Source organism: Ascaphus truei, chromosome 3 (genome assembly GCF_040206685.1).
Source record: "Ascaphus truei isolate aAscTru1 chromosome 3, aAscTru1.hap1, whole genome shotgun sequence".
NCBI lineage: Eukaryota > Metazoa > Chordata > Amphibia > Anura > Ascaphidae > Ascaphus > Ascaphus truei.
The window spans coordinates 99,701,184-99,727,407 of NC_134485.1; the positions used below are offsets into that span (position 1 = coordinate 99,701,184).

The 26,224-nt window shown below is 46.3% G+C and overlaps 1 protein-coding gene across 4 annotated transcripts in view; it reads left to right on the top strand.

Annotated features, from left to right (window-relative positions):
* Positions 1-3,380: 3,380 nt before the first annotated feature.
* LOC142491670 (arylsulfatase D-like) overlaps positions 3,381-26,224 on the top strand; it is a 94,453-nt gene continuing 71,609 nt past the window's right edge. The window contains exons 1-2 of one of the 4 annotated variants that reach the window (XM_075594576.1): positions 8,264-8,401; positions 8,900-9,048. In XM_075594576.1, the coding sequence (XP_075450691.1) occupies positions 8,375-8,401; positions 8,900-9,048 (176 nt within the window). In that variant the 5' untranslated portion in view covers positions 8,264-8,374. Of the gene's footprint in view, positions 3,459-8,263; positions 8,402-8,899; positions 9,049-13,305; positions 13,360-13,462; positions 13,583-26,224 lie in introns of those variants that run through there. The other 3 variants (XM_075594579.1, XM_075594578.1, XM_075594580.1) reach the window with 3 other exon arrangements.

The window sequence follows — 26,224 nt, forward strand, 5'->3', positions numbered from 1 at the left end:
CTGGTAAAATAAATATTTATTTACATTCCTGCTAATCATAATCATAATCATTGACAACAACCCCCCCCCCCCACACCTACAGTACACCAAAGAAAAAGAATGAATGACAAAACAACATGAATCAGTTAATGGTTTTTTTTAACTCTCAATTCTCACAATGCTGTGCAAATCAGATTTACATATCAAATTCGAGAAGGGATTTTTCAAAGCGTTACCGTAAACAAAGCCTCAAAGGGTTGAGGGGGGGGGGTTGGGTGAGTCATGTGCAGTAATCAGCTAGCTCCCATCTCAAAGAGGATTACACGCAGGCGCAGTGAGGTGACGCTCGGCTAGGGACGGATTTAGAACACAATGGCAAGCTTCAGAAAATGAATGACTCTGTGGAAGTGTCTGTCGATAAGAGTTTCAAATCCTTGAGCGAGCTTTCTGTGTGTGCGTGGGGGAGGGGGCTACAGGGTACAGCTGCATGAAGTTCAAAGATAATGACATACTTTAATTTCAAAAGGCAGTTCATCATAATAATATGATCCCTACACTCACAAATACAGTACGTAAAAAGCACACAAATCAACCATGTGCAGTCAAACGCACAGGGGCGCAGCCAAAAGCTACAGCACAGATTGAATATCGTAATATCAAGATGGTTTTTGCAGGCTTGTGGAGAAAATAAAAAAACTAGAATAAAATTTATTTTATTTTTTTTGGTCACTCACTCAAGCAAGCACTGGTGGGTGAAGTTACAGGCGCATGCGCAGTAATCACCTTCTGTCAAGCAGGAATGTGATTGAAACCAGAAAGACACACGTTCAAAGGAATGGTGTGGGAGAGATGTACTGCATTGTAGAGAAGATAAGAAGTTGAAATACCCTGCAGTGCAGTAAATTATCCTGAGCGAGGGGAGAGCGCTGTATATGCCGAAATTTGACACTGTTACAGTACTGTACACGCCTATGCGTTTCAACAATTTTCAAATGAGACATAGAGACATACTGTACAGTACAGCACTTCAAATGCATGTATACTGTAAATATGCAAATTTACAATTACTGCGCGCGCACACACAGACTGTACTGACGTAAGTTGAACCGCGAAGGTATTAGACTTCCAAGACAACAGCTCGCAAACGCCCCCCTGAGTTTTTACACGGCATTGCAGTATTGCAGACAGTGAGAATAAAATGCTAATATCACGAGAGCTAAAATAACGCAATTCATTCCGGACCAAAAAAAAAAACGCATCTGACCGAGATTATCAGAGAGCCGCGGATAAAGCCGATTTAGGCTAAAGGCGGCCGCCACTGTAAATACAAGGGCATCAAAAAAAATTAAATCACAAAAAAAACTGTAAAATACAAATAACATACATTTCATTTTTTTACTTACCTTTAGATGACTTCACCCTCCGAATCCCGGGGACACCGCATGCTCACGAACCAATCCACGAACAGGAACCAGGTAAATAAAAATCCCCAGTCTTTATCTTCTTCCTTTTTCTTCTTCTGTAAATTTGTAATTCTGGTTAATTTATTTCTGTTTACTTCTTGATTTGTTTTTATTTTCTTATTGTTTGGATGGCATTGGATCTTGTTTATGTAGCCCTATTTCCCCCCTCCTCTGGGAGATACTACAGTCTACTAAATGGTCTGTGTGTGTATGGTGCTGACACATGTTGTTTCAGCAGAACTGAGTAGCCGCGATGGTAAGGGGCAACATTACAGGCTTATGATCTCTTGCCCAATATGTCTACCCAAGCACTGAGCATTGCCGAGCGAACATGCACATAGCGTCAGCATGGCTATGCTCATTTGAAAACATTAAAGTCAGTGCGCCAAGCGCGCATCACGTTAGTGTAGCCCCCTGTAAACAGCACGAGCTATACATATCTTTCTCCTACTGTGGTAAGTCCTGTTAAGGACAGGCGCCAGTAGTAATCATGGGTTTTCCCCCTTCACGCCCTGCCTTGAGTGATAGATGCAGGCCCTGACTCTGCTGCAGGCATGAGACAGAGGGGAGGTCTGCTGACATCATGAGAGGTGGGGCTGACTCTATTTAGGAGCCAGTTCCTGTGGGTGCGAGTCGGTCCCAGTCCAGTCGAGTTCGAGGTCTAGGTCGAGCATCTCCTGTGCAGGGGAGAGAGAGAGACAGAACGCTGGCCTATACAGTTGGAGAGTGAGCAGAGCTCCGGTGGACCAATGCCCCTCACCCTGATGAGGGGGTGATGGGGAAGATCTATCCCCGCCCAGAGGACACCCTCTGAGGTGGGCATTGGGGTATTAAGGCCCCTCACAGACCATCCTGTCGGAGTGCATCTTGGAGGAAAGGAGTGGAGAGGAGAAGGCCTGTACACATTTGGGAGTGTATTGTGTGCTGCTGCTGCTGCTGTGTGCTGCCAAGGCTGCTGTGTTCGAGCTAGAGTCAATAAAGAGACCTTTGCTGATTTTACCACAGAGACTGTGTGTGATTCTGGAGCATCCACCCTGGGACCAGGGTTATTTCTTCTATACGGGTCCTACCCCATATCCCTGGGAAGGTATAGAGGATGGAGGCGCTGCACCACCACTAAAGAATGAGGCAACTACCCCAGAAGCCTGGTCCTGTGTCCCCAACATCATCGCGGGAAGCTCAGGCCCTCCTGTTACCGGCAGGTACGCACCACTCAAACACGTGTAGCCAGCCCTCACACACCCTAGATATAGTATCTGTGTCTGGGTGGGGGGGAATATGGGTTACATTAGCATGGCCGCAGCCTAGCATACACTGTATAAAAGGCTGTATCCTCACATATCTGTACAGACACCGAGGAAGGTCTGTTTGTGCACCAAAACATAATTTTTTACTATGGACTCTAAATACATGCTTTTGAACATTTACTGAAGCTGGGTCTACTCTCCAAGCATGGTTTGCGTGATGTACATATTGTTATATATAAACACATAAATATACACATACAGTCAGAAGCGGAACTAGGGCGGGCGACTTTAGCAGCTGCCCCTGAGAGCAGCCTGATGGGAGACGCAGAAATCCCCCCTGGAGTCATTGTTGCGGCAGTGACTGGAAAAAGCGTGCCCGATCCTGTTTCACTAACAACATCTACAGTAAGTAGGATCCGGCACATCCGGCACATTACTATAAGCGCACGCAGCGACGGCGGCTTTGCATTTGTTTTGACGCGACGTCGTGTCGCTGTCGCTATAAGCGCAGCCTAAGTAGGGGCCATCTACATCTTTTAAACTTTATCTTCTATTGAAAATCATGAGCCTTTGATGCAATTAGGATGATTACAGAAGTTAGTGAAGATAATGTTTTCTGATTAAACTCAATTGGTGATCATCACCATGCATTTGCTGCCTTGTGTTGGCTGTGCTGTGCACTGGAAATGAGGTTGAAAGTTTGTTGACACTCCCTTGGTTTAGAACTCCTCCCAGACCCAGCAGCAGCACTGTAGAGGGACAAGAATATGTAAGTATGCTGTGTGTCAGTGTCTGTCAATATGAGGGGGGAAAGAGAGTGAGACAGGGAGGAGACAGAGGTCGTGGGGGGAGGTGAGATAGGCTTTGGGGAAGGAGAGAGAGGATGTGGGCATAGGAGAGGATCTTGGGGGGGAGGAGAGGGGAAAGGGGGGAGAAGGAGGCAGCGGGAAGAATTGAGGGCAGAGGAGAGAGGGAGGATGGGGGGGCGAGGAGAGAGAGAGGATGGGGGAGAGGAGAGGGAGAGGATGGGAGGGAGAGGAGAGAGAGGGTGGGGGAGAGGAGAGAGAGGATGGGGGAAGAGGAGAGGGTGAAGGTGGAGGAAGAGGAGAGAGTGAAGGTGGAGGGAGAGGAGAGCGAGGGTGGAGGGAGAGAAGAGGATGGGGAGATGATGGGGGGAGAGGATAGGGGAGAGGGAGAGAAGAGAGAGGATGGGGAGAGGAGAGAGGATGGGGAACGAAGAGAGAGCGAGGGTGGAGGGAGAGAAGAGAGGATGGGGGAGAGGAGAGAGAGAAGAAGGTGGGAGGATGGGGGAGAAGAGAGAGAGGTTGGGGCAGAGAAGAGAGGATGGGGGAGAGGATGAGGGGCAGAGGACGGAGGAGATGGAGGGAGAGGGAAGAATTGGGGGCAAAGGAGGGAGGAGAAGGGGGCAATTGAAGAATTGGGGGCAGAGGAGGGAGAAGGAGGAAAGAATTGGGGGCAGAGGAGGGAGAAGGAGGAAAGTATTGGGGGCGGAGGAGGGAGGATGAGGAGAGCGGAGTGAGAGAGAGGATGAGGAGGGATGGGGAGAGAGGAGGGATGGGGGAAGAGAAGAGAGGGAGGATGGGGGAGGGGAGAGAGAATGAGGAGGGGAGAGAGGATGGGGAGGGGAGATAGGGTGGGGAAGGGGAGAGAGGATGGGGGAGGGGACAGAGGATGGGGGAAAGAGAGGAGGAATGGGGAGAGGAGAGAGACATTGAGGGGAGAAGAGAGGAGGGGGGAGGATCTAGGGGGAAGGGTAGGAGGAGAGGGGGAAGCAGGGAGAAGGAGAGGGAAGGAAGAATTGGGGCAGAGGAGAGAGAGAGGACGCAGGGGCGAGGAGAGAGAGAGGATGGGGGAGAGGAGAGGGAGAGGATGGGAGAGGAGAGAGAGGGTGGGGGAAGAGGAGAGAGTGAAGGTGGAGGGAGAGGAGAGAGCGAGGGTGAAGGGAGAGAAGAGAGGATGGGGAGAAGATGGGGAGAGGATGGGGGGAGAGGATGGGGGAGAGGAGAGGGAGAGAAGAGAGAGGATGGGGAGAGGAGAGAGAGGATGGGGAAGAGGAGAGAGCGAGGGTGGAGGGAGAGGAGAGAGCGAGGATGGAGGGAGAAAAGAGAGGATGGGGGAGAGGAGAGAGAGAAGAAGGGGGGATAATGAGTGGCAGAGGAGGGAGGAGATGGAGGGAGAGGGAAGAATTGGGGGCAAAGGAGGGAGGAGAAGGGGGAAATTGAAGAATTGGGGGCAGAGGAGGGAGGAGGAAAGAATTGGGCGCAGAGGAGGGAGAAGGAGGAAAGAATTGGGGACGGAGGAGGGAGGATGGGGAGAGAGAGAGAGAGAGGATGAGGAAGGATGGGGGAGAGAGGAGGGATGGGGGAAGAGAAGAGAGGGAGGATGGGAGAGGGGAGAGAGAATGATTAGGGGAGAGAGGATGGGGAGGGGAGAGAGGATGGGGAAGGGGAGAGAGGATGGGGAGGGGAGAGAGGATGGGAGAAAGAGGAGGGATGGGGAGAGGAGAGAGAATGAGGAGGGGAGAGATGATGGGGAGGGGAGAGAGGATGGGGAAGGGGAGAGAGGATGGGGGAGGGGAGAGAGGATGGCGGAAAGAGGAGGGATGGGGAGAGGAGAAAGGCGTTGAGGGAGAAGAGAGGAGGGGGAGGATCTAGGGGGAAGGGTAGGAGGAGAGGGGAAAGCGGGGAGTAGGAGAGGGAGGAGAGAGAGAATGGGTGGGAGGAGAGAGAGGATACGGGGAGGAGAGAGAGGATGGGGGAGAGGGAAGGGGGAGAAGATGGGAGGAGGAGATAGAGGGGAAAGGGAGAAAGGGGGGAGGAAAAAGAGAGGATGGGGAGGGGAGAGAGGATGGGGAGGGGAGAGGATGAGGGGGGATGATCTGGGGAGGAAGGGTAGCAGGAGAGGGGGAAGCAGGGAGGAGGGAGAGGGAAGAATTGGGGGCGGAGGAGGGAGGAGAGAGAGATGGGGAGGAGAGAGGATGCAGGGAGGATTGAGAGGATCAGGGGAGAGGAGACAGAGGATAGGGAGATGAGGGGAGAGAGGATAGGGGAGGGAATTGAGGATGGGGGAGGAGTGAGGGTGGAGAGGGGAGGGGATAGAGGATGGGAGAGGGAGAGAGGAGAGAGAGGGTGGGGGAGGGGAGAGAATGGGGAGGAAAGAGGGGGATGGGAGGAGAGAGGGAGATGGGAGGAGAGAGGGATGGGGAGAGGGGAGGGATGGGGAGAGGGGAGGGATGGGGGGAGAGAGGAGGGATGGGGAAGAGGGGACAGAGGGTTGAGGGGAGAAGAGAGAGGATAAGGGGGTGAGGATCTGGGGGTAAAGTGGAGGGGGATGGAAGAATTGGGGGCAAAGGACGGGTGAGAAGGGGCAATTGAAGAATTGGGGGCAGAGGAGGGAGAAGGAGGAAAGAATTGAGGAGGGAGGATGGGGAGAGCGGAGAGAGAGAGGATGAGGAGGGATGGGGGAGAAAGGAGGGATGGGGAAGAGAAGAGAGAGGGTTGAGGGGAGGAGAGAGAGGATGGGGGGAAAGAGAGCATGGGGGAGGAAACAGCAGATGGGGAGGAGACAAAGGAGTTGGGAGATGAAAGAGGATTTGGAGGAGAAGTGCTCATGTGACTTTATTTTGTTGGCAATGGGGCAAACCACTACTGAACTCAGCTGAAATAGTTACAGTACTTGAACTAAAATACAAACAGAACTTCTTGGTTGAAAAGACACCAATTGGTTAGAATTACTTTAGAAGACAGTTACTGGGAAGGGATTGTCAAATATAAAAAATAAAAAAAAATTGTAAGAAGTGACAGGAACATGAAGAATATATGTGGTTACTGGGTCTTAGCGACAACCAGCCAAACCAGCAGCAATGTTGACACTTTACTAAAAGAAGACGCCAAATACATACTGCCTGTTCCAGACAGACGTCAGATACTGACAGGGTTGCTACCACACCGGGTTTGACCCGGAGGCAACAGGTTTCGGCCAAGTATCTCTGGGCTACGGGTTTACCTGGTAAATCTCCGGGTGGCGGCGGCGCCCGGTATCCTCCCGGCATCTACCCCCACAAATCAAGTCAAACCATGGCTGCGTGGCTAAAATTGTGCCACATTGCCATGACAACGGGACGCTACGTGATGCCCGTTGCCATAACATGACGTTGCGACGTCACGTGGCCATGATAACGTGCTGTCACGTGACGCCTCGGCGCAATAAGGTATACTGTCGTCATGGAAACGTGACACCGTGATGTCACGTAGTGTCCCGTTGTCATGGCAACACGGCACCATTTTAGTCGCGCAGCCATATTTTTACTTAATTTGTAGGGGAGAATGCCGGGAGATGCCGCCAAAGGTAAGATAAATAAATATACATTATAAGAAAAAGATTAAATGCAAAAAAAAATATCTCCTTCCATAGAAGGTGACAACCATGGATATAGACTTTTCTAATGCCACGTCCATAGCCCTTACGACATCGCGCACTGCAAACAAAAGGCCGCAAGTCAATGAGGATGGCCATAGAGCGCGCGTGCACGAGAGCGACAGAGCGGCCGATTTTTCGCGAGTCAATTTTTTTTATTTTGGTGCGCGATGACCAAGTCACGTGCGCGGTTCAGCCAATGAGAGCGAAGCACTCACGTGATGTCATGGGCACGCCTCCATAAGGAAGGAACTGTGAATCACAGCTGCTTCCCTGTTGCATCTCCTCCAGATCCCACAGGCCACGGATCGCCTGTGCAGCAGGCACGCACAACGCCACGCGCTCCGTCGCGCACACGCCTACTATATTCAAGGCCTAACACACAAGATGGTGCTTTAGGTGGGACTTTTACTTTTTTAGACACACTTACAGAGCAACAGGGGCACAGAACTCCCAATACCAGAACCAATCACAAAAGGGGTGGTAGAAAATATAAGACAGCCACTAAACAGATGAGACAACAGACTGGCCCTACAGCAGTGTGGCCCTACAGCAGTAGCATACAAATTATCTACCCACGCCCTGACTGAAACGTAGATGTGTGTTCACAGCAAGGAACCCACATTTGTAACGACTTAAAGACAGGATCCTTTTGAATGGGAAGTGACACTCTATAAACTACATTGCCAACTTAAGGATTTCTTCAGCAAAAGTACAGAAACAAATTTAGATAGTGAATTAGTCACCCATTCAAAAGGACGTGCACTTTTGACCCAATGAGTAATCATTTTAGCATCGCTACATTTATGAACTTGACTGATAAGACTCATAAAATGGAAAAAAGCAGAACTTGTACTGACCCTGTGCTAATAATTGTAAGTGGTGCAAAGGTCCAGTACCTTCACCATTAGGTATAATACACATACATAGAAAATGTAGATCAGACTAGCGCTCATAAAAATAAAAACTTGCTACCTCACTATATGTATACCCCGCATTAACGTATGCAATGGGACCAGAGCATGTATGTAAAGCGAATATGTACTTAAAGTAAAGCACTACCTTTTTCCCACTTATCAATGCATGTACTATACTGCAATCGTCATATATGTGCATAACTGATGTAAATAATGCATTTGTAACAGGCTCTATAGTCTCCCTGCTTGCGCACAGCTTCGGTACAGGTAGGGAGCCGGTATTGCTGTTCAGGACGTGCTGACGTGAGCTGCCATTTGCCTATTGGGCAACATGTCCGTACTAGCGAGTGTACTTAAAGTGAGTGTCCTTAAACCGGGGTATGCCTGTAGTTTTTATTTTTTAACTTGCTATTAGACTTATTGTGGAGTTATTTGCCTTGATTATATTGATTTTTGTACATTTACTTTTTTGTAATAAATAATTTTTTTTGCAACACTTCCTACAAACTAGACGCCTAGCATGACGTCTCACAGAGTACGCCCAACATGTTTCACTCCTCTGCGGAGCTTCGTCAGGGGAAATGGCGTGCCACCCCTACAACGCATCTAAAGTACTCTTGTGTTGTCATGGCAACCTGTTGTCAATCTCAGTAATTATTCTTAAAGGGCAAGTCCGCAATTTACAATATGCACATGTATGGAGGCTTTAATGGCAGAAAACAAATCAATGTGTGATCAGACAACTTAACATCTCTTGCTCTAAATTATACATTTGTGCATATAGATTTGATCACAATAATGTATTTCAGTATAAACAGTATTAATAAAACTAATTTATGTCTTAATATCTGGCAAGTTTGTAGGAAATGTAGCTCTACAGAAGAGAGCAGCACATGCAGTAGCAGCAACAGACAAGTTGGTTCTCTTCCTGCAGGGAGTAAAGGGTTGGTGCCTCACTGCTCCACTGGTTGCTGACAGCTATCAGGTCATCTGGAACGCTGTCAGGTACCATCTCTGCTGCACGTTTCTCATTCCCCAATCCCCTACTTGCCCACAGTTTTTAGAGTGGGCACTCTAGGGATTTCCTGTTCACACAGAGTCTGTGCGACAACGCCACCTTGGCTACTTAGCATAGGTGCACTCCCCTCTTTACCTTGCCCCTCTCAGGCTGGGAGGGAAACTCAGGTTGTGAGCTAGCCCAAATGGTCAACAGGATTTCCTATTTAGCATCCATCCTGGCCAATTTCACACCTCCTGACTCTGGGGCTTTCATATGCAACACTTCCTGAGCCTCACAGGTATTGCCCCCAGCATGTGGTCTCTGAAGCTTGCATAGGAAAGTGTACGAAGGTTCTGTAGGAGCTTAAATGCTTGGTCCCTTTAAATTTTCCAGTTCATGTATTTGAAAAGGCAACCATACAGGGGAATAATGAAAACTCAGGTACAATTCCAACTCCAATTCCAATTTCAATTCCGCATATAATAACGCACTGTTCCATGGAGATATCTAGTGAGAGTATCATCACTTCTCCTTCTCATTCGGGTAACATATAAAGAGCATGAAGGTACTCACTGTTGTTCCCCTGTAGGTCCTTAAGTGTGCAACCACGTCCGAAATCCAAGCGTATCCAAAATGTAGTGTAAGGTGCACCGCACAAAGAGCTGGTCATGTGGCAATAAAATATGATTATGATTAATCATATTTTATTGCCACATGACCAGCTCTTTGTGCGGTGCACCTTACACTACATTTTGGATATGCATAGGAAAGTGACCCAGTTCATAGGTGTCAAAACATTTGGTTCTTGTGTGCATTTTAATGACAGGAGAAAAAAACCTTCCTCCTGCTTGTCTCTTTTAAAACCTGCAGCAAAAATACACTTTAATGATCATACATGTTCCCCTTATCTCACAATTATATTTTTCATATGTGTGTGCTTGGGATGTTCTCTACTGCAAGCACATAAAATCCTGCAAAATTGGGACAACAAGGGACAGAGGGAAAAATAAGACATGTACTGTACAGTGCATGAAAAATTAACCCCTTCATCCCCAATACGAAACAGGGATAACCAGCCGAACACACTGCCTTTATTAATGCGCTGGGTACCCCCATTTCCGCCACACCTCCCCCACTCAAAGTACAAGGTTTGCCCTGGCCACCTCCTCTGGTGGTCGGGCTGACCTGAGGGTTTTTGAAGTCATTAGGTCTTGGTGATTGTCCTGCCGGGAGAGGCCATCAGCATTCCCATGCTCATTGCCTTTCTTGTGCTGAATGGTAAAATCAAACTCCTGCAAGGCAAGGCTCCAGCGCAATAGCTTGTGTTTCCCTCCCGATACCCTCTTTAACCAACTTAGGGGGTTATGGTCCATGATCACAGTGAAGGGTCCCTCCTCTTCCCCTTGGCTGAGCACAGCCCCAATGCCATAGTCCGAGGCATCAGGCTGCACAAAAAAAACCTTTGGAGGGAGCAGGTGCAACGAGGCCAGGGCCACTGGCCAGTGCAGTCTGCAGGGCCTGGGATGAGGCCTCACCGGCAGGAGACCAGACAACCAGCACAGACAGTCACTTCTGGGTCAAATCAGTCAGAGAGTCAGTCCCACTAATGGGCTGTGAGGTAACCTGCCTACAGTAACTAGGGTGCCCTAGAGAAATCAGATGTCTGCCACGCACCCTGTGCCCTAGAGGAAATACCTCTGCCCTCTCTACTTAACACTGAGTGGGTATAATAGCAAGCCCTGTCTCCCTAACCCTGGCTAGCACTGCGGCTACCTGTCCTGGATACAAACTCCAGATCTGCCTGAAGCCAATTATCTTCTCCTTGTATGCCCCTACACACTTCTGCACTCTCTCTAGTGCCCTCCTGACCAGGCGGTGGGAGGTAGCCAGAGCATTCCTCATCCTGAATGGCACATGAAAAACTCACAGAGGCCATTCTGAAGGATGAAGACTGACCCCCCTTTGCCTTCCTCTCTACACTGTCTTCCACTCTGCTGATACTCCATAGGTATTCTTATGCAGAGGATGCAGATCACCTGGAAGCACAGACTGATCTGTACTATGTGCCCTGCCCAGCTTGTCTGGGAACAGAACCCTAGGCTGCTCTACCCTAGCCCTGGCTTCTGCCCCTGCCTGCCTACCTCACCAAGCCCCTGGCTCAACTAGGACCCCCCTAGGAAACCCTATCCTACCTAAGATGCCTGGCACTGCCTGAGATACTTCCTGAAACATGATCCCCATTCCTGGTAACAGGTTCAGGAGCATCTGCACATAATCACCCGCTTTACCCTCTGGCTGGCAGGCGTCCCAGGGGTAGCCAAAGTTTGCTGCTGCCTCCGGCCAGAAGTAAGGCTGCAACAGCTGGGTTCTCATGTGAGTGACACCCTGATGCCCCACTAGTGGACTGGGGGAGGCTACCTGCAACACTTGCTGCGTACCCTCTCCGGGTCCCACTAACCGTCTTCTACCTGTCCAGCCCCTGGCTAACCCGGTAGACCCTGGCTCCCTACCACAGATCCCGCGGTGCCACAGCCAGTGGTCTACCCCCCTGCTTTCCCAGGACTCGGATGCCCGCAGTCCCATACCTTCTAAGCTGGGGTCAGCTTTCACCGCATCTCTATCTGCTGTCCCCAATTCTAACCACCCCCCCTAAGCCTCTAAGTCAGGGGTAACAGGAACAGGTAAAGGGAACAGTAAGTCAGTCACTGGTCACGACTCAGTAGTCTGGCTTACCTGTCTGGTCTCCTCAGAGACTGCTGGAACCGTAGGGGTGGACAGGGGCTGCTTCTGCTGTGATCCCTGATGGCAGGCTCGTATGAATCGCCGCCACAGCAGGCAATTCCGCAGCAAACATACAGAACACAGGTTCCAGGTCATTGCTAAGGCGCACCTCAGCAGTTACCCTGGACAAAACCCCCACCTCCCTCATGCCATAATTGGCACCCCCCTCCCCCCCCCAAAACGATCGGGGCCCCCTAGAATGACCGCAGCCCTCCCTCAGACATGGTTCCTTGCAACCCAGTGCCCGGGAGCAACTCTTCTGGAAGCGCACACAGAGTAGGATCAGAAGGGCATTGGTTACGATCATAGAAGGTATTGATGTATACACCACCAATAACATTGTGATTATTGCGATTACTGTGATTTACTGTGACAGACAATTGTGGAAGCAGGAAGAAAGTATATTATACCTACCTTGTACCCTTATATCTGGGTCTGAGATATATGTGAATACACCCACAGTGATATTGTGGCTGTGGGAATATGTCCATATATACTAATGTCTAATAACTGATGTTACATTCTGTACAACCTGATATGACTGAATGCAAATCTGCATATTTTGTGTATATATATATATACTATCACCCACTACCTACATGCAAAGTGAGGATAAGTTTCCAATGACACAAAAGTTATTCCTATTTTTGGATATAAACCCTATTCTCTGCATCTAAAGGGTTCAATTGAACACCCACATTAACGTTTACATACTTATCCCCCTAGTGAGTAATTTACATGGAACGTCTTAGTAGCTATTAACAGGATTACATGTATGGCTACTTGGAGACTCCTCCTTGATTCCTGTGGAAGTTACTGTATCACCCAATCTTGTTAACTGAATTTTATGAGTTTGCGCCGTTGTTTTTGGTTTAATAAAATTGTATTATTTTTGACCTTTTTGGTTTTTAGTGGTTACTGTCCTTCCACAGTGTTGGAAGCAGTTACTTTATATACTTATATAAGCCAACTTGACATTATGTTGAGGAGTATTTGAAACCCTCACTATTATAGCAGCTACAGAGTGCAATTATTAGGGATCTTTGGGAACCTGTGATCTTCTGATTTATGTTTATGTATCTTGTCCGGGATGGGAAGGGAGCGAAGATAGCAGGGATACACCATGAAAAATAAAAAATAAATGCATACAATAGTGTAATAAGTTCTTTTCAATCTGGATAAAACATGTATGTCTTGGCTCTATAGCAATGCCTACTTACAGCAGGTCAAAAGGTAAAAAAGCATTGATCTACACAGCAGGTAGAAAGGTGTCAGGATCTTCAGGAACAACAGCCCAGGTTTACAGCATAAGAAATCAGCACCTCAGCTCAGACGTCAGTAGATGTGAGTGGATCAGAGACATGCAAAAGAAAGGCAGACCATAGTGTCGATCGTGCATAAAATTTATATAAACAAACAACTAATTTTAGGAATTGTACTCACATTGTGTACATTGTGTACATAATCATGGTTCACATAAGGCACTCCATTTGCCTCAAGTAAAGCCTTATGTGAACCATGATTATGTACACAATGTGAGTACAATTCCTAAAATTTGTTGTTTGTTTATATAAATTTTATGCACGATCGACACTATGGTCTGCCTTTCTTTTGCATGTCTCTGATCCACTCACATCTACTGATGTCTGAGCTGAGGTGCTGATTTCTTATGCTGTAAACCTGGGCTGTTGTTCCTGAAGATCCTGACACCTTTCTACCTGCTGTGTAGATCAATGCTTTTTTACCTTTTGACCTGCTGTAAGTAGGCATTGCTATAGAGCCAAGACATACATGTTTTATCCAGATTGAAAAGAACTTATTACACTATTGTATGCATTTATTTTTTATTTTTCATGGTGTATCCCTGCTATCTTCGCTCCCTTCCCATCCCGGACAAGCTACTATTGAAAGGAATCTGTACACATTCCTGGAAGGTTGAGAATTTGATCAGTGATCACCTTGACACATTTTATTTTGAATTTTAATTTTGTGCACTATTTTATCACAGATTGGGTGTGGTTAGCGCCGGTAACAAATCACTTTAAGTTCACTTATGTTTATGTATAACATTATCCCTATGCACCAACTGCAATTCAGTTGACTATCTAAAATATTATTCTATACTTTGGCGAGCGGACAATCATAAGTTACGTTGCGCCAGAATAATAGCAGCACCCAAAATCTGGCAATCTGCCTGCTTGCTGGTCACCAAAGGTAACCCTCCGTGGGTGCCTGCTCAGGACATCAGCAGGCTGCACCTTGTCTGGTGCAACTTGATATCCTCCGCTCACTGCTGCTGGTTCTGAGGAGACAAGGGCAGGGTCTCTATGGGACGTCTCTCTGGGGGTTGGCTCCATGGCTGTGCTTGCTTCCTCTGTGTGCGCCAGCTGGACACTGGCTACTGGCCCCATAGCTTGTGAACGTGGCCCCTGATGGGGTTCCCCAGACCGCTCACGGTCCGGGCAATGTGGCCGGATGTAGCCCCCCTTGTGGCAATGATAGCACCATCTCTCAAGCTTGAACTCCCCAATATAGGGCGTGTTGCTGCCCACTGTATGTTTGGGAGTCCACTGAGGTGCAGACTGGTCCCCCCTAGCCGGAATGGCTACCTCTCTGGGGACTGCTGCGTTGCTCACCAAGGCTCTGCTGGTTACATATTAATTTTCTGGCTCTGCTGCTTCCACAGCAGTTACTCTGGGAACGTCCTGTTCCCTGCTGACAAGGTGGGAGTGAGGGGTCCTTCCCAGCGCTATCAACAGGAGCTGTACCAGCTCTTCATAGCTAACCCCTTCTCCCGAGGAGGTGAGGAGTGCAATGAGTCCAGAGGTAGCAAGTCCGGTCGCTGCAGCGACTAACCCATCTACACCCCCTGGTACCACGCCACCCTCTTCCAGGTGGTCACAGACATCCTCCCCCTGTCCTTCCAGCCCTAGAGCTGGAGGGACCTCCTGCACTCCGGGCTGAGTAACGTCTGCTGCTTCAGCAGCTTGTGGGGCCATCCTGCCCTCATATTCTTCTAAGTCCTCCTCCAGCTGACTCTTGGATGACCGCCTGTCATGAAACCATACCCCACACATCTCTCCACTATCTGCGCTCGGTTCGAGGTACAAAACCTTCCTGAGCGTGGACTCATGGTGCAACTGGGGTATGGGTCCAGAGACCAGTGAATAATCTCATGCTCTTTGGAAGTGTGTGTAAGTTGCCACTTGTCTGAGGAGCTCGCAAGCCACGAGGTCCTCACTATATTACAGAACCCTGCAGGAAACTGCAATATAGGCTCACTCAGTATTCCACCACACTGCCACCAGTAAATAATGCCTGTCACGGTGGACACAACTATTATCAACACATTTATATTTTGGGTTTAGATTGAGCATACAAGTTGAGCAAAATAAATTATCATTTATTTCTTTACTAGACAGACACACGACAACCTTAGAATACACTTAATAAAAACTTGTGCTGAACAGAGAAACGGGGTATAATGTCCAGAAAGGTGCAAAGCACCAGAAGATTGTCCTTTAAAATGTAGTCCTTTTGCAAGGGTGCAAATTGCCAACCCAATCCTTTTGTGAGAGTGCAAAGTCCTTTCTGGTCCATTGGGGTCTGATAGATAACCCCCAGCACTCACAGAGTCCTGATGCAGAGTTCTGTTCTTGGTTCCGATGTGATAAGACTCTTTGCGTTCCAGGATTGTGCTGCTGCTCTTGTCCGCTATTAGAAGCATGATGGAAATCCGCTCACATTGTAGAATGGAAAATGAAAGACAACGGGGATAGCCTGGGTGGCATGTATATAGGGTTTGAAAGCCTATCTCCAACATACCCACCCAATCCCCCTCGTGGGAATTTTCTCATTCCCCAATCCCCTACTTGCCCACAGTTTGGAGAGTGAGCACTCTAGGGATTTCCTGTACACAGAGTCTGTGCGACAACACCACCTTGGCTACTTAGCATAGGTGCACTCCCGTCTTTACCTGGCCCCTCTCAGGCTGGGAGGGAAACTCAGGGTGTGAGCTAGCCCAAATGGTCAACAGGATTTCCTATTTAGCATCCATCCTGGCCAATTTCACACCTCCTGACTCAAGGGCTTTCATTTGCAACACTTCCTGAGACTCGCAGGTATTGCCCCCAGCATGTAGTCTCTGAAGCTTGCATAGGAAAGTGACCCAATTCATAGGTGTCAAAACATTTGGTTGTTATGTGCATTTTAATGACAGGAGATAAAAACCTTCCTCCTGCTTGTCTCTTTTAAAACCTGCAGCAAAAATACACTTTATTGATCATACATGTTCATACATGTTCCCCTTATCTCACAATTATATTTTTCATATTTGTGTGCTTGGGATGTACTCTACTGCAAGCACATACAATCCTGCAAAATGGGGACAACATGGGACAGAGGAAAAAATAAGACATGTACAGTGCATAATACAAAATAGGGGTAACCAGCCGAGCACACTGCCTTTATTAATGCGCTGGGTACCCCCATTTTCGCCATGTGGACATCACGACGAGGCTGAATTTTCTCTCCACTTGGCGGGTAGTCTGTGAGCAATGATCCACACATATCGTCTGGTAGAGATCTTCTAAGGGGGACACCTCCACTAGGACGCAATGCCGGGGCAAGCCAATTGCCCCGGTAACCATGCTTAAGGAGCCACCATGCTCCGCGGTCACCTGGGAACTCACACCCGACGCCCCTGGGGCAGTCAACTCACCCTTGGCGTCGTTAGGTACTGGTCCAAAGCCTAGGACCGATGGTACCATCGTGGTAGGCCGGACCGGCCGTTGTATGGCAAACGGGCCCACAGCAGGGTCCGTAGTAGACGAGGCTCTTTGTCCCCAGCTTCACTGGAGTGGTCCACCGGCTGGCGCATCACCACGGATCGTTTACTACTGTCATCAGTAGAAGAGGATGGGGTAGGGACACCTCCGCAGGGGAACAGTGTCGGGGCACCTCGCATTCACAGGTGGCAATCGGCCGTGAGCGGTCGCACTCTTGCACCACCAGTAGCAGCGATCGCCATTCTCCCTATGCAGTCACTTTACTCTTCTGTGGTTCCACCATCTGGGGTTCCATTATCTGTGGTTCTGGCATTTGAACCAAATCGGGAACCGAGGTTCGGGTGCACGGGCCCTCCAAAAACCTCCGCTCTTGAGGTGGGAACAGGACCTCTTCTTGCATCGGCGCTGCCGGTGACGTCATTAGCGCGCCGCGTGACCAGCAGATCTGCGATCACGGCGGCGGTGTTTGTCCCAGTGGCACGGAGCTTCAGAGGTCTAGTGTGGCGTTCCCGGTGGAAGCTTTCCATTTGGAAATACAAGAGATTTGTTCTATGGGCTTTTATATATCAGCATTGCTGTAAGTAGGATTTTAATTTTACCCCTAAAGATGTTCCTGTTCCAAGCTACCCACTACCCACCTGCACATGGCCCCTCCGCTGCTGCAAAAAGAGACAAAAATTAAAACATACAAAGTAATGTCCCCTAACCCCTTAATCACCATAGCGGTTATTAACCGCTACAGTCATTAAGGGGTTAACCCACCCTCACCCACCACTCGGGATGCCTACATACCCTCCCACACTAACCCCTCCCCCCCGTGAGGCCTAACCACCCAGTACCCACAAGGGAGGCCTACCCACATACCGTTGGGGAAACACCCCCCCCACCCCCAGTACCCACAATAAAAACAGTACAGTGACCCACAATAAACAGCATTATATTTATTAAATACATTACCCACCCCCTGTGCCCCCCCATAAATACAAGATTTATCCTTTTACATACAGGGTTCATAACGCAGCCCCACGCGAGTCCCCGGTGGGCTGGCGGGGCACCTGGACAGACCTACAGTTTACCAGCAGCCCTTTTTACACAGGTTCTGGAGGCCTGCTGGTGGATCCCGCCAGCACCATGGCCCCCAGGTGGTCTCCTTGAGTCACTGTGGGCCACAATTGGGTCCCCACGGTAGGCCCGCAGATGTCTGGGAGCCCCGGGTCAGACCCACAGGTGTCTGCGGGGCCTCGGGTGGTTCCCTCGGGGGTCTGGGGAACACACGGGTGCTCACTACGGGTCCGCGGTGCCCCCACAGAAGTGGGACCACACATCATCATCCCCGCACCTACGGGTCAGCGGTGCCCCCACAGAAGTGGGACCACACATCGTCATCCCCACAGACTACGGGTCCGCGGTGCCCCCACAGAAGTGGGACCACACATGATCATCCCCACATGTGTCACCCGTGGAACCACCAGCCTGATACCCTTGGGATACCCGAGGAAACCCGCAGGTGGTCTCCAGAGGTCCCACGCAGAACCACGGAACCAACCCTGAATGTAAAAAAAATAAACCTGGCCTATACATTCAATACATACACCCTCCCCCCCAACACCTACAGTACAATAACTATTATCCAGATATGGATAATAGATTAATTGCCCATTATTAAAAACATTAACTAGCATATTCAAATAAATAAAGTACTACTGACCTCATCAATACGAAGTGTCCGTCGCCAGCAACATTCTTGTCTTGCCCACAACATACATAGCAAATACAAAGTCAATAGATTGCAAGTACATTCAGATATCAATTAACCCCTTAAACACCTTATCAAATAATAACCGCAAAGGTGATTAAGGGGTTAAGCCACACAGGCCCGATACCCACCCTTCACACATGAATTTGTACAGTGGCTTCATCATGCAACTATATATATATACTATATATATATATATATATATATATATATATATATACAGTATATATATATATATATATATATATATATATATATATATATACACAGTATATATACACACGATGAACCAATATACAAATAAATGTAGAAGGGTTATCAAAACCATACTGTCCTACAACCAAACACTTCTCCATACAGACACTACATTAAAATCAATTTCCTTTAATAATCCTAACTGATCTCATAATCTATATCATCACAAGCCAATGAAACACCTCACATTCCAATATAAATGATGCATAAAATCTATGCACCATATACATTCTTCAAATGAATTAACCAAGTAAACAAAAATCAATTAGCAATCATTATTTACATCCCTAAACAATTCACACTCCATCCTGAACAATGAAACAATTAACTAATTCACGCCTGGAGCAGAACAATTTAGCCTGTGAAAAAATATAAGTACCAACCAAAATCCAACCTTTAAAACCAAGGCTATCGCTGACCTCCCTCAAACACACAATACAATACCAAGGAATACATCTATCTAATTTTAAAATACTTTAAACTCACAATAAAGCATAGCAGCATAGACAAATTAATTTAAAACACATCAAATCAAGCTTTTAAAACAACATCATTTCTTACCCTGTATGTTTATATCTCTCTAGACTTATATACATACATACAGTGGCAAGAAATGAGATATCACAACAAAAAAAAATACACATGTTAAAAAAGCTTTTAAAAAAATTAACAAGTTAAATAAAATACATTTCTTTAGCTCACTTACCATTATTTGCCCCCACCGATTCCCGTTGCGCAGCTTACTCACGAACCAATCCACAATCAGGAACCCATATAATAATAAATCATAAAAAAATAAACATTAACTTAAAAATCCAAATCAATCCACGGGTCTTCTATTTGTAATCCATCTTCATCTGTATTCTTCTTTCTTCTATCTCCTTCCAGCGGGGTTGGGCGGGGTCTTCTCCCCGTCTGCAGCCACGCCCTGGTCTTCTTTCTTGCCCGGAGGTCCTTCCTCCGTGGCGTCTGGCTTCAAAATGAGACGACATAGGCTTTTAAAGGCCTATGACATCACATTTTTCGTCATGGTTCCCACGGTCCTGATTGGGCCGTGAAAACCATGTGTTTTGGCCGACAAAAAAAAATGATGACGTCACTTATAGGCAATGAAAGCACAGCCAATCAGAATGGCTTTGCTTCAATTGCCTTTAAGATGACGTCATGAAAAGACACATGGCCGCCCTCACATGGTATGGTAGCCAATCAGAGCGTGGGAACTCCATCCCTACTCTGATTGGCTCTAGTATACCATGTGACAGAGGCTTGGGGGAAAAAAGGATGTGACGTCATTGAAAGCTTGTCACATGATACTAGAGCCAATCAGAGCGTGGAAACTCCATCCCTACTCTGATTGGCTGTAGTACGTCACATCCTTTTTCCCCCCAATGCGTCCAAGACTGATAATACACAGGTTTCCTGGAAAGTATGAAGTGAAACATTAGACATAACCTCATTATCCACATTAGAAACAGTACTAGATAACTCAATATCATAGATGTCAGGGATATCTGTACCAGGCACATTAACAGTATGAAATTGGCTTCTGGATGAAAAAAACTTTAATTATTCATCACGATCACGGGTTGACAGCAATTGCACATTTTTTACAATTATCACAACTTTCCACGTCACTTTGCACTTTTCTTTTAGAATCTATAAAATTTTTATTAACTCACAATTATTTTATGTTTGATTCATTATTTTATTTACAATTATTAGGCACTGCAATGGGCACGAGTTTTGCACCATCATATGCAAACTTATTTATGGGTTTATGGGAAGCACAATATATTTATCACAGTAATAATATTTATCGTTCACAAATTATCTATTTCAAACGATTCATCGACGATCTCATCATAGTATGGGACGGCGATGAATCATCACTTCTTTCATTTATTAATATACTTAATTCAAATGATAAAAATATCAAATTTACTTATGAGCATAATATTAGTTGTATCAACTATCTAGACCTGCTCCTGTACATCGACCATGACCAAAAAATCCAAACTGATATATTTCGCAAACCCAATTCTAGGAACACACTGTTGTCAGCAAAAAGCTGCCACCCACAGTCATTACTTAAAGGCATACCCAAAGCTCACTTTATACGGTTAAGGCGTATATGTTCAAATGATGACAATTTTTATTCACAATCAGAAGCATTATTTCAAAGATTTCAGGCCAGAGGCTATAACAGTAGGGATATCCAAGCGGCATTTGAACATGCAAGATCCCTGGATCGTTCTGTACTCCTGGAGAAATACAAGAAAAAGAAATGCTTTATGGGTCAATCAAAAACTGTCCCAAAGCTAAGTGATTTGAGTCCATTTTTTGTTACCACTTATAATCGACAGTCTAAACAAATATGTGATATCGTACATAAACATTGGCATACGCTGTCACTTGACAGGGATATTGCAGATTATATAAAAAATGGGCCAAGATTCACATTCCGGAAGGCTAAAACTTTAGCATCGCACCTTGCACCTAGCCATTTTCAGTCAGATTCTATAAAAATAAAAGGGATCCCTAAGGGCTTTTTTGCATGTGGAAATTGTTCTATGTGTAGGTATGTCCACAGTACCAAATATGTAAAGTTTTACAACTTATTAATTCAAATGATAAAAATATCAAATTTACTTATGAGCATAATATTAGTTGTATTATATATAAAATATTATATAAAAAATGGGCCAAGATTCACATTCCGGAAGGCTAAAACTTTAGCATCGCACCTTGCACCTAGCCATTTTCAGTCAGATTCTATTAAAATAAAAGGGATCCCTAAGGGCTTTTTTGCATGTGGAAATTGTTCTATGTGTAGGTATGTCCACAGTACCAAATATGTAAAGTCTGGAATCTAATGGTAAAAAATATTTTATTAAGGAGTTTCTAAATTGCAATACGTCTTTCACCATATATCTTTTAAGATGTGGCTGTAACAAAATGTATGTAGGACGCACAATAAGACCTGTCAGAACTCGCATAGCAGAGCATGTACGACTTATCAAAAGAAATGATACTTCCCACCCTGTCCCTAGACACTTTTCTAGATGCCCCAAAGGAGGTATAAACAATTTTTCCTATACTGCTATTGAGCATATACCTTGTCAGGCTAGAGGAGGATATAGGGAAGGTGTATTGAACAAACAGGAAATGTACTGGATGTACACCTTGAACACACTCCATCCGGCCGGAATCAACCAAGACTGGGAGCTCAAGCACTTCTTGGTGGGGTGATGGCCCATTGTGGAGGGGTATTCAAGGTGTGCTTTCTGTGAAAATTATGTCTATTTTGGGATTATTACCTATTTAGGGAATTATCACCTATATGATGCTAAATACAACATTATCCACACTGTGTATAGTAATACTCTCATAAGTTATGTAATTTAATTCTATGTTACAATGAATTTATTTTATTATGATTATGAATGTTATGATTCCTATCCATTTTCCTTTCTTTCCAGATTAAATCATTAATTACTTATTAAATATCCTATTAATATTTAATTTAAAACCAGTATTTGAACATAAAGCTTTGTATGGTTTTAATATTATACAGCATTAGGCTGTTTTTCTATTTTTTATTTTTATATTTTTTACAATGTATGCAATATTTGTATTTTTGTATGTCCCATCATGTAGTGAGTGATGTGATATAGGTAATCATATACATAAGTATAGCGAATCACCTGATTGACTCACACAGGTGTAGGTTAATTTGACCTTAGAAATGATTGGCTGTTGATCTGGCTCACTCCCTATATGAATTGGGACATTTTGCATGAACAGCACTCTTTGAAAAAGTCCTGGCTTGGACGAAACGCGTCAGAGTGATCATGCTGTTGTACATTGCTGGTTGCTAATAAAGTTTTTTACATTCATACGATTGGCTGAGTGAAGGTGCTGTAACCTCGTAAGCATTCTACTTTTTTACCTATATTTTTTCACAGGCTAAATTGTTCTGCTCCAGGCATGAATTAGTTAATTGTTTCATTGTTCAGGATGGAGTGTGAATTGTTTAGGGATGTAAATAATGATTGCTAATTGATTTTTGTTTACTTGGTTGATTCATTTGCAGAATGTATATGGTGCATAGATTTTATGCATCATTAATATTGGAATGTGAGGTGTTTCATTGGCTTGTGATGATATAGATTGTGAGATCAGTTAGGATTATTAAAGGAAATTGATTTTAATGTAGTGTCTGTATGGAGAAGTGTTTGGTTGTAGGACAGTATGGTTTTGATAACCCTTCAACATTTATTTGTATATTGGTTCATCGTGTGTATATATACTGTGTATATATATATATATATATATATATATATATATATATATATATATATATATATATATATATATATATATATATATATACTGTATATATATATACTGTATATATATATATATATATATCTATATATATATATCTGTATATATATATATATATAGTATATATATATATAGTTGCATGATGAAGCCACTGTACAAATTCATGGGTGAAGGGTGGGTATCGGGCCTGTGTGGCTTAACCCCTTAATCACCTTTGCGGTTATTATCTGATAAGGTGTTTAAGGGGTTAATTGATATCTGAATGTACTTGCAATCTATTGACTTTGTATTTGCTATGTATGTTGTGGGCAAGACAAGGATGTTACTGGCGACGGACACTTCGTATTGATGAGGTCAGTAGTACTTTATTTATTTGAATATGCTAGTTAATGTTTTTAATAATGGGCAATTAATCTATTATCCATATCTGGATAATAGTTATTGTACTGTAGGTGTTGGGGGGGAGGGTGTATGTATTGAATGTATAGGCCAGGTTTATTTTTTTTACATTCAGGGTTGGTTCTGTGGTTCTGCGTGGGACCTCTGGAGACCACCTGCGGGTATCCTCGGGTATCCCAAGGGTATCAGGCTGGTGGTTCCACGGGTGACACATGCGGGGATGATCATGTGTGGTCCCACTTCTGTGGGGGCACCGCCGACCCATAGGTGCGGGGATGATGATGTGTGGTCCCACTTCTGGGGGGCACCGCGGACCTGTAGTGAGCACCCGTGAGTTCCCCAGACCCCCGAGGGAACCACCCGAGGGAACCACCCGAGGCCCCGCAGACACCTGTGGGTCTGACCCAGGGCTCCCAGACATCCGCGGGCCTACCGTGGGGCCCAATTGTGGCCCACGGTGACTCAAGGAGACCACCTGGGGGCCATGGTGCTGGCGGGATCCACCAGCAGGCCTCCAGAACCTGTGTAAAAAGGGCTGCTGGTAAACTGTAGGTCTGTCCAGGTGCCCCGCAAGCCCACCGGGGACTCGCGTGGGGCTGCGTTATGAACCCTGTATTTAAAAGGATAAATCTTGTATTTATGGGGGGGCACAGGGGGTGGGTAATGTATTTAATAAATATAATGCTGTTTATTGTGGGTCACTGTACTGTTTTTATTGTGGGTTTTGGGGGTGGGGGGGTGTTTCCCCAACGGTATGTGGGTAGGCCTCCCTTGTGGGTACTGGGTGGTTAGGCCACATGGGGGGGGGTTAGTGTGGGAGGGTACTGCTGCGGCACAGTTTATTCGAGCATTTGCCCGTTCTGTGCCGCAGCAGTAGCCTGGCGCGCGCCCGAGTGTGACGGGCGCACGCCGAAGCAGCGGAAGAGCGCCCTCCGATCGGGGCGCTCTCCCTACCGCTGCCGGGTCCGCCGGGTCCCCCGGAACCCCCTGCCGCTGTCCCGCGATCGCGGGACACCAGGGCTCCCTCGGGGAGCCCCTGGACACGCGTGCAGGGGGCGCACGCTCCCGATGACGCGTGACCGCGCGTCTATGACGCGCGGCACGCCGAGGGGCGGCCACTAGCAATCCGGGAGATTTCCCGGCTTGCGGTACCGACCACACTTCAATAAAGTGTGTCGGTAGTGTATGTAGGCATCCCGAGTGGTGGGTGAGGGTGGGTTAACCCCTTAATGACTGTAGCGGTTAATAACCGCTATGGTGATTAAGGGGTTAGGGGACATTACTTTGTATGTTTTAATTTTTGTCACTTTTTGCAGCAGCGGAGGGGCCATGTGCAGGTGGGTAGTGGGTAGTGGATGTGGTTATTTACACGGGATCCCCCTCCCCACATTTACATACAGTACACTGCACTCACAGAAAACACAGGCCAGGCAGATTTAACTGACACAATAGGGGGAGGAGGGCTTACACAGATTAGTCAAAGCAGGGAAGCTTCACACACAATAGGGGGAGGGTTTTTTACATAGATTACAGTGAAGGCAGGGAAGCTTCACACACAATAGGGGGAGGGGTTTTTACATAGATTACAGTGAAGGCAGGGAATTTTAAAACACACAATAGGGGGAGGGTTTTTTACATAGATTACAGTGAAGGCAGGGAGGTATAACACACACATTAAAAATATGTATAATGTATTTATTGTTTATTCTGCCTTAACCCTTCATTGCCTTAGCGGCTATACGCTATGGTAATGAAGCAGCATTTCTGTATTTTTAATAATATTGTGCAGGAGCAGGGGGTTCCCTGAGCATTAATTTCTGGCTCAGGGAACACCCTGCTCACTGTACAATATTATTAAAATACAGAAATGCTGCTTCGTTACCATAGCACATAGCCGCTAAGGTAAGGAACGAGTGTTTATTTATATATGTTTATTTATTTATACTATACATGTGCAGAGAGTCTCCGGAGCAGAACCGCTGTAGTTTTACATCCGGGGACCCCCTGCTCCCCGAGATACAGGCCCCTTTAGGGGGTGCCGGTATCCCTCTGCTTGGTTTACAGGTCGCGGTCACGTGATCGGGACCTTTAAACGCAGAGGGATACCGGCACCTCATAAAGGGGGCTGTATCTCGGGGAGCAGGGGGTCCCCGGACCTGAAACCAACGAGGTTCAGCTCCCGAGACCCCCTGCACATGTACACTATCAATAAAAATGTATTTTAAATCATTTTTAATGTGCCGATGTTTGCGCAGAGAGAGCAGCGGTTCTGTCTCTGCTGCAAACACATCTCGCCCCCGCCGGCCTACAGTATCATTGATGTGCATATACAGTACTGTATGTGTACAGTACTGTATGTTAGGGGTTATAGGGGTTGTTGTTATACAGTATATATATATATATATATATATATATATATATATATATATATATATAACATACATATACAGTACAAATATATACTGCATTACAATTCATGAATTTATGCCATCTGGCGGACACGCGAAGCATTGCAGCCTAGTAAATCCTGAACCATTATCAATTAACACATCAACCGCGCGTCAGATGGGCATGCTCCTGGCTGGGAAGGCAAAAGGAGCCCGGCATGCTCTGGGTGAACAGTGTGGCATTCCAGGAACATGCCAGGTACAAGCCGGTGATTAGTAAGAATAAAGTTGGCCGCAGCAGTATATGTAAAGTTTATTAGTAATCACTGTTCACAATAGAATTGTTTACACATTTAATTTTAGCATTAGCGCTGGTAACACTGCCTTTTTCTTTTTTCATGTGAAAAAGAAAGTATACCCTCTTTCAATTCCATGGTTTTACATATCAGGACATACAGTAATAACAATC